We start from the raw sequence: 9,329 nt of genomic DNA, 5'->3' as shown, positions 1-9,329 counted from the left end.
ATATAGATAGATAGATAGATATATACGATGGGCTTCTTTCAGTTTCCATTTACCAAATCCACTCACAAGGCTTTGTCTGTCTGTGACTATAGTAGAAGACACTTGCCCAAGGTGCCACGCAGTGGGACTGAACCAGGAGCCATGTGGTTGGTAAGCAAGCTACTTACCACACAACCACGCCTATGCCTGACATTTAAAAAGTTGTTTTTTTTTCGGCTGGGGGGGGGGCCTAAAAAAATCCAGGTTTTGGGTCTGGCCTGGATTTTAAAAAGGTTCTGAACCACCAGTCTAAATTGTCACAGGAAGGAGGGAGCAAGAGGAAGAGTGCTAGACATAGTTGGAACTCTGGCATCAGGTGATTCTTGAGTGAACAGGTTGGATGTAGAGAGAGATGTAGAGGAATGCAGATGGACAGTTGAGCAAGAAAAAGAAAGAAAGAAATACCTAATTTATCACAGTCCACAACAGCTGCACCAAGATTCTGCAGGCGCTTGCACAGAGACGATTTGCCACTTGCAATGCCACCAGTCAAACCAATACAGTATGGCCAATTTGGAATTGGTTTTGAAGAAAACTGCAACGGTAAAATATTTAATATATATGAAGGAAATCTACATTAAGATATTGAGACAGACAGACAGACAGACAGACAGACAGACAGGCAGGCATGCAGACAGACACGTATAATACACACATAAAGAGAGACAGATTCATACACACATAAAGAGAAAAACAGACAGACAGACAGACAAACAGACAGACAGATACACACATACATACATACATATATATTGTGAAAAAAAAAAAGTATGTCGTATATTATCTAGCAGACAGAATCGTTAGCACGTCGTATAAATTGTTCAGCGGCATTTCTTCCGACTCGTTACGTTCTGAGTTCAAACCCCGCCCGAAGTTGACTTTACCTTTCATCATTTCAGACTCGATAAAATTAGTACCAGTCGAACACTGGGGTCGATGTGATCGACGAGTCACCTCTCTACCAAAATTTCAGGCTTTGTGCCAATAGCTGAATGGATTGTTTCCGTGAAATATATCCTGGTTCATTTTTGTTTATTGCTTTCGCTCGTTTTACAGGAAAGCATTAAAGGGAGACAACTGTTACCTTAGTTCATTTCTACAAGCAAACGATGCTGTTTGCACTGACTTAATGGTGTGAATGGCGTCCTGTAAAATAGACACCCGGTCATACATATTAATGTCGTTGTGTCTAATGTAAGAGAGTATATATATATATATATATATATATATATATATAGTTCTAGAGTGTACTTGCCAAGCAAGTGTTTTGATCCGAAACCGTGTCTTGAAACTAGAATGCTTGCAGCATGAAAGACACATGTCAAGTTAGCCATTCAGAAACACAAAGAGTGTTAACTTCGTTTAAGCATCTATTATTTATAATATGGTGTCGAAATTTCCGCCGTTAGAAACTGATTTATTCACTGATAAGGATACACTGCATCTCAGAGATGTAGTAGGTGCAGTAGACAGTTCTTATAGACGGACATGAGACAGTAAAAGCGGGAGAGAGAGAGAGAGAGAGTACCACAAGATTTTGGTAGTCTTACAGACACAAAAAAGCAGGAATGTGGGTAGGAGAAAGAGGGAACGAAGCAGTGACAAAAACATACAGCGACCAGTAGAGACAGGCAGTTACAGACAGACTTAGTAACCAGCAGACACGCAGACAAGTAAACAGACATATCTAGGAAACAATACACAAACAGTCACCGAGAGAAGCAAATATTACTCTAGAAAGAGGCACGAGAGGCGTTGAAGAATCGTATTTATTTAGACTTACGTCAGGTTTCTTTATCAATGTTCCCAGTAACAATTTACGTTCATTTGATGAACTGATCTTTGGTTCTAGAAGGTCTTGGTACTCCGTGTTTGCTTCCTCGTCCAGTAAATCAATGATGCGAACTTCCAAAGGAGGGAGACCCTACAGAGGGAAAATACGATGAAACAAACAATAAAATGGAAGGTGTGTATTTGTGTGTAGTGTACGTGCTTGCATGTGTGCGTTTGTTATTTTTTTATTACCCACAAAGGGCTAAACATAGAGGGGACAAACAAGGACAGACAAAGGGATTAAGTCGATTACATCGACCCCAGTGCATAACTGGTACTTAATTTATCGACCCCGGAAGGATGAAAGGCAAAGTCGACCTCGGCGGAATTTGAACTCAGAACGCAGTGGCAGACGAAATACCGCTAAGCATTTCGCCCAGCAGGCTAACGATTCCGCCAGCTCGCCGCCTTAATTTGTGCATGTGTATCTGTATGTAGATGTGTGTTTGTGCGTGCGCATTTATATGTATACACGTGTGTTTGTGTGGTGTGAGTCTTCATGTATCTGCATCTATGTGGTATGTATGTATTTGTGTCGTGTATGTATATGTTCGTATATTATGTATGTGTGTATTTCCATTTATGTTAGCGTATTATTTATTTAGACATTTTTGGTTAATGAGAGGCAGAAGGAAGGGCAGCACCCTTGATCCTTTTAAAAAGTCTCCTCAACACTTTTGGGGGCTCAAGAGGAGAAGAAGCCACAACAGACACGTTTTAACAGAAGGAAGCAGCGCAACAAGATACCAAATTATCCTATGCTTATACACTCTTGAAATATAATCAGAATGTAAACAACAGAGTAGACTCTGCTAAGGACATCTAAAGACCAAGTTATGGATTAAGTCTAGCACACAAGTTGGAAGGTTATCACTGTGTGTACATGTGTATGCCTGAGCATGTGTGTTCGAATGAGTCTGTAGTCAAGTTTGTGTATGTCTATAGGTAAGTATGCTTGTGTACACATATATAGGATGTGTGTGTGTGGTATGTAAGTAATAGCAAAGTAGCCAAGTAGGAAATGTATGTAAATGGGTGTTTGCCAATTTCAAGTGTCTATTCCAGTTGTTTGATCAATTGATTACCATTATAATTTTATATTTGCGAGATGAGGAATGAGAACCGCATACACCCAGGAATCAAATAAGGGGTTAGGTTCGAAATTTCAACACAACATGAGTTCAACAGAAGACACCGGAAGAAGGTTGGAGCATACAACAGCCAAAATGTAGTGAAATCAACAATCAAGATCATCATCATCATCATTTAACGTACGCTTTCCATACTAGCATGAGTTGGACAATTTGACTGAGGACTGGCGAACCAAATGGCTGCACCAGGCTCCAATCTGATCTGGCAGAGTTTCTACAGCTGGATGCCCTTCCTAACGCCAACCACTCCGAGAGTGTAGTGGGTGCTTTTACATGCCACCGGCACGAGGGCCAGTCACACGGTACTGGCAACAGCCACGCTCAAAAGGGTGTTTTTTACGTGCCACCTGCACAGGAGCCAGTCCAGCGGCACTGGCAACGACCTCACTTGAATGATTTTCTAACGTGCCACCAGCACAAGTGCTAGAAGGCAACGCTGGTAATGATTACACTCAAATGGTGCTATTTACAGGCCACTAGCACAGAAGCCAGACAGCTGCTCTGGCAATGGACACGCTCGACAGTGCTGTTAGTGCTCCACTGGTGCGGTGATGACACCAAGTAATATAAACAGTATACAAAATGAGTGATATTATTCCAGAGATCCTTCAGAGGAATCCCGTTTCAGTTGTTTGTATTTACTCTCTTACTCTTTTGGTCATTATCTCAGCATTTATGGCCAACGGTGAGGATAGGCACAGAAACTGAACTAAACTTAGTGAGTTAGACAGAATGCATGGCTCAGCAATCAGGGAGTCTCTCTAGGTTGAGCCACTACATCTTTGCATTGAAAGGTCACAGCGCCGGTACTACAGACGTGATTAGAATGTCACCAGAAAGAATCACAAGATGGATTCTCCAAGCCAAGTCATGCCAGTTGGCAGCAAACATAGCAGCAGATGGAAGGACAAGACGGCTGAAACGGTGATCTGACAGAAATGTTAGCATGGCGGGTGAAATGCTTAGTGGTATATCATCTGTCTTTACGTTCTGAGTTCAAATTCCGCCGATGTCAACTTTGCCTTTTATCCTTTTGGGGTTGATAAATTAAGTACCAGTTGCACACTGAGATCGATCAAATTGACTGGCCCCTTCCCCAAAAATTTCTGGCCTTGTGCATAAAGCAGAAAAGAATATTGAGGTGGGGTTAGGTGGTGAGCTGGCAGAAACATTAGCACATGAGGCAAAATGCTTAGCAGTATTTCATGCTTTTACGTTCTGAGTTCAAATTCCGCCGAGGTCAACTTTGCCTTTCATCCTTTTAGGGTTGATAAATTAAGTACCAGTTGTGTACTGGGGTCGATCAAATCGACTGGTCCCCTCCCCAAAAAATTTCAGGCCTTGTGCCTAGAGTAGAAAAGATGGCTGAATATCCATAACTGGTCGTGCTTGGGAATCATATTGACCCATACGGCTGGTTTCCTGGTTTCTGTGGCCTGTGTATTTTACCTTGAATGGGACACTGGTCTGCCACAGGGTTACTCATTTTTGCCAGCTGAGTGGACTGGAGCAATGTGAAACAAAGTGTTTTGCTCAAAAACACAATGCAGTGTCTGGTACAGGAATGGAAACCACAATCTTATGATCATGAGCCCAACACCGTAACCACTAAGCCATGCACCTCCACTACTAATGATAGTTGCTTCTGATAGGACTCTATGGAGGAGGTGCCTGAGGACACTATGTCCGTGACGGCCCCGGGAACGGTGAGTGGAGAAGATGGATGGATGGACAATCAAGAGAATTACCGACTTATTGAATTAGCATATAAATGGTTGAGTATTTCTCAGACAAGTGTACACATGCTTCTGTGTGTGTGTGTGTGTGTGCATGTGTGCATGCAATGTTGTTTAACCCTCAGTCAACCTAGATAGAACGGGCCTACATTCAAAGGTGCTCCAGTGAAAACACCACTACACTACTTCAAAAAAAATGAGCCTCTATGTGGCCATTCAATCTGCTGGAAATAACAGCCAAATCTCTTCAGCTCATAACCTACCATCTTAGCATAGAACATGTTAGATCATATGACACCTTGGTCAGTGTGTCTCAGTAAAAGATGGGATGGTCACAGCTAGAAAGCTTTTGATCATAGGCCTACTCAATCAGGATTGTCCTGAGGATTAAACAGCAACAGCAAAGCATGTATTCTCTTGAAATAAAACAATGAAATTTAAAATATAAAGTATCAAAAAACAAAAATAAAAGACAAATCACCCTTTTTGACCGTTCTGTGTTTATCATTGTAGCCCCTTTACTTGTCTCCATGGTAACCACCAGACAGTCCATTGTTGCATCGGTGATCGTCGGTCCATACATGTCTTGCAGGGGCACTAATTCCAGTTTGGTGCCTGGCTTGACATCCTCAATGAAATCCCGGACAGACTGCATCCGTACTTCTAGTGGCTCAAGTAGTTCACTGAGGACCTTCCCTGTTGGACATTGGTCATTGAGTGGAGTAGGTGAAATATCATGTGACATCATATGGAAGTGGTGGTGGTGGTGGAGAGAAATAGAAGAAAAAAAAAACATAAATTAAAATATTTAACCACACTGTAACAAACTGACACACAACCCCAGTGGTGTCACACTTCAGGCTTCAGCAAATCAATATAATTGTTGACAACAAAAATAACAACAACAAACACAGCTCTATGCACTTGTCTATGTATATACACATATTTAGATACGTATATATATATATATATATATATATATATTTATAAACATAATTAAGGGATCAGCAACAGTTGCTTCACCACTGTTGCTGATCCCTTAATTATGTTTATTAATGTATAAGAACTTTTAAATAAGATTTTCACCGATAATGGTGTTTACATACCGAAGGGCTTGGTAAAAATTATTAATTATTAATTTATTAATAAATTAATAATACTTTAACCTTTTATTTGTAATATATATATATATATATGGTGTTACAGAAGCTGCCAGTGAGGATCGAACTCCTGACTCCTGGTTTACCAGACCAGTACTCTAGTTCAGTGGTGAGAGCACTGGTCTTGTAAACCAGGGATCATGCATCTGATCCTCACCGGAGGCTTCTGTTATACACATATATATCATATATACACTCACACTCACACACATTGGGTAGCTAGATAGATGTGTGTTTAATATGTGTGTATATATATATATATATATATATATATATATATATATATATATGTGTGTGTGTGTGCATGCATTTCTGTCCACCCATGTATCACTGTGATGTGTGTGCGTGTGTATTAGTATGTACGTTTATGTGTGTGAATGCAAGTGTATATATACACACATACAACACACACATATATATATATATATATATATATATATATATATATATACCGTAAATCCTTGAGTATAATCTGCATTTTTCCCCAAAAATTTAAAGGTCAAAACCCCTAGTGCGTACTATATACGAGGTTAAAAATGAAAAATATTTTCTAAGTGATAAATATGTAAAGGCATTATGTTATATATATATGTTTGCATTATGTTATATATACAATAATAATAAAGGAAGCTACTGTATATACATTTACAAACCAAGGACGTTATATAGACCTCCTTGACTCAAGTTAGAGAAGGAGTGCGTATTATACACAAGGCTTAGGTGTTTCAGAGGTACAGCCCCTTAAAAATGCAAAACAACACCACGGAGGAATCAACGTAAGCTTAAAATAAACCATGATACGGCAAAGGATTACTGTGTGTGTGTGTGTATATATATATATAGATAGATAGATAGTACTTAGGTAGATTTATAATCCAAGCTGTATGCATATGTATATATATATGTATATATATATATATATATATATATATAAACAGGGTGTCCACAAAGTCTGGGTATATGGGGATTAACACATTCTTTAAGAAATTATTATTTCTCATATTTAATTGTTTATGTCATGATTTTATTTACTCCATGTACCCAGACCTTATGGACACCCTGTATATATATGTGTGTATGTATGTATGTATGTATGTATGAGTGTTCATGTTTATCGTTGTGATGTGCATGCACAAATGTTTTGGGAACTTTCTTTCTCTCTCTCTCTCTCTCTCTCTTTCTCTGTATGTATACACTCCAAATATAGGAGTGTATGTTTAGTAATGGTAGTGGTCAGTGGAGTCACAAAAAAAATACTAAAATTACTTGCAGCAAAGTTGTCATCTGTTACTCCAATCATGACAGCATGGGACGAGAGGAGACACGCCTGGGTGAGCAACACTTTGTGTCCTGCATGCAACCGGTCGAAGGTTCCACCCAGCACGACATGGCCATACGTGGTCATTACCACTGAGGCTACTCCTGAAGTGTCATCAGTTGTTCTCGGTGAAGCATCATCGTTCAATGGCGTTTGCGGTAAAGGAAGAGGTACAATGTTCTCAAAATTTTGACCCAGATCACACTTGGGAAAGCAATGTGCAACATCATGCAAGAATTTGTTTTTGTGGTTGGCATCAGACGTGATAAAATCATGCAGTATGAGGTCAAAGTTCCTCAAAGACTGGTAAGTTTGGTCTTGCCCAGATGATGACGTTGTAGTTTTTGTAACCACAGGATCAGGTACAGGGGCAGCACCAAAAGAATCTAAGATGATCCGAAGATCTATTTGTTTGAATAAAGCAGCGTTGGTCTGATAGAATTGTTGCATCAGGTGAAAGGCATCTTCTGTTGGTGCGACATGCTTCAGTTTAAACACTGTAGCAGAACTGGGTTTTGAAGGCTTTTGCATCGGCTGAAGTTGGATATAGAGCGAGTTCTTTGCATATTGTTTAGATGCCTGCAAGATTGCTTGTACCTTTGATTTCAACTTTGGAATCGGTGAAGTAAGTAACAGCAACACAGAACGAGACATGATGCTTGAAGAATTTGTTCCTGTTGATACCAAATTTACCAAATTCTAATAGAATGAAAGACTAGTACACCTGTTAAAAAAAAAGAAAAGAAAAAGAAATCAAAGAGAGAAAAACACACAAACAAAATATTTAACATTCATGTGAAGCATGGTGGATCAATTTTGCAGTTACAGCATAAATGATAATTCCTAGCTTTGAACCAACCGATGCTATGAAATGATGGGGGGAAGACCTGTAATCAATTAAAGTGAACAACAGAATTTAGCTGATACTTCTTTCATCAACTAATACTTTATTTCATCAAATGAACAAAATGTCAAGTCAACACCTGCAGGATTTGAAATCAGTACGTAAAGAGACGTAACTAAAATGTTACAATGAATTTTCTCCAGTATTTTACCAACACTGCTAGCCACTACCCTTGTAATAATAATCCTTTCTTCTATAGGCACAAGGACTGAAATTTTGGAGAAAGGGAGTTCATCAATTACATCAATGCCAGTGTGTGTCTGGTACTTATTTTATTAACCCCAAGAGAATGAAATGCAAAGTTGACCTTGGTGGAATTTGAACTCAAGATGTAAAAATGGACAAAATGTCGCTAAGCGTTTTGTCTGGTGTGCTAATGATTCTGCCAGCTCACCACATCATCATCATCGTTTAAACGTCCAGTTTCCATGCTGGCATGGGTCGGACGGTTTGACTGAGGTCTGGAGAATGATAAGATAACCCATTCTGAATAAATCTTTTCTGTTTCCCATTACTGCTAGTTTGTATAAGAACACATTTTCTCAGCTTTGAAGTGATACTGAAAACAAATGTCACTTTCAAGTGATATTCAAAACAAAATCATTTAATTGTATAGCTGTTATAAACGAAGGTGTAATTAAGCTAATGATTGAAAAAAATAGCATTTGTTGTTGTTGTTTGGTGAGACCACAGACTTTTGGATGAAATCTTAACTGTCACACGTTTTGCAACTTGTTGATGAGAAATAAAGGCTTCAAGAAAGGTTTAGGGGAGAAGTTGATGTCAGTAAAGACAGAAAAGCTTCATCACTGACAGAAGTTGTACATTGTCATACACGTTCACTTAATTTGGTACTCTCTCAATCAGCTTCAAGAGTTTGTGAAAACTCTTTACTCTCTTTTACTCTTTTACTTGTCTCAGTCATTTGACTGCGGCCATGCTGGAGCACCGCCTTTAGTCGAGCAAATCGACCCAAGGGCGTATTCTTTGTAAGCCAAGTACTTATTCTATCGGTCTGTTTTTGCCGAACCGCTAAGCTATGGGAACGTAAACACATCAGCATCGCTTGTCAAGCAATGGTGGGGGGACAAACACAGACACACAAACATATACACACACATACATATATATATATCTATATCTATATATATATATATATATATAGGTAACGACTCATTACATAACCTC

General features: G+C 39.3%; 1 protein-coding gene across 4 annotated transcripts in view; it reads right to left on the bottom strand.

The window, feature by feature from the left end:
* Window positions 1-9,329, bottom strand: part of LOC106882755 (bifunctional coenzyme A synthase) — a 72,533-nt gene that overhangs the window by 11,427 nt on the left and 51,777 nt on the right. For all 4 annotated transcript variants that reach the window (XM_052970839.1, XM_014933533.2, XM_014933531.2 and 1 more), the window contains exons 2-5: window positions 7,186-7,961; window positions 5,241-5,455; window positions 1,823-1,963; window positions 445-574 (exon numbers count right to left, since the gene is read on the bottom strand). In XM_052970839.1, coding sequence (XP_052826799.1) covers window positions 445-574; window positions 1,823-1,963; window positions 5,241-5,455; window positions 7,186-7,891 — 1,192 coding nt within the window. In that variant the 5' untranslated portion in view covers window positions 7,892-7,961. The remainder of the gene's footprint in view (window positions 1-444; window positions 575-1,822; window positions 1,964-5,240; window positions 5,456-7,185; window positions 7,962-9,329) is intronic.

The sequence above is a fragment of the Octopus bimaculoides genome, chromosome 9 (assembly GCF_001194135.2).
Source record: "Octopus bimaculoides isolate UCB-OBI-ISO-001 chromosome 9, ASM119413v2, whole genome shotgun sequence".
In the NCBI taxonomy this organism is placed as follows: Eukaryota; Metazoa; Mollusca; class Cephalopoda; order Octopoda; family Octopodidae; genus Octopus; species Octopus bimaculoides.
This window is presented reverse-complemented; position numbering and strand designations above follow the sequence as displayed.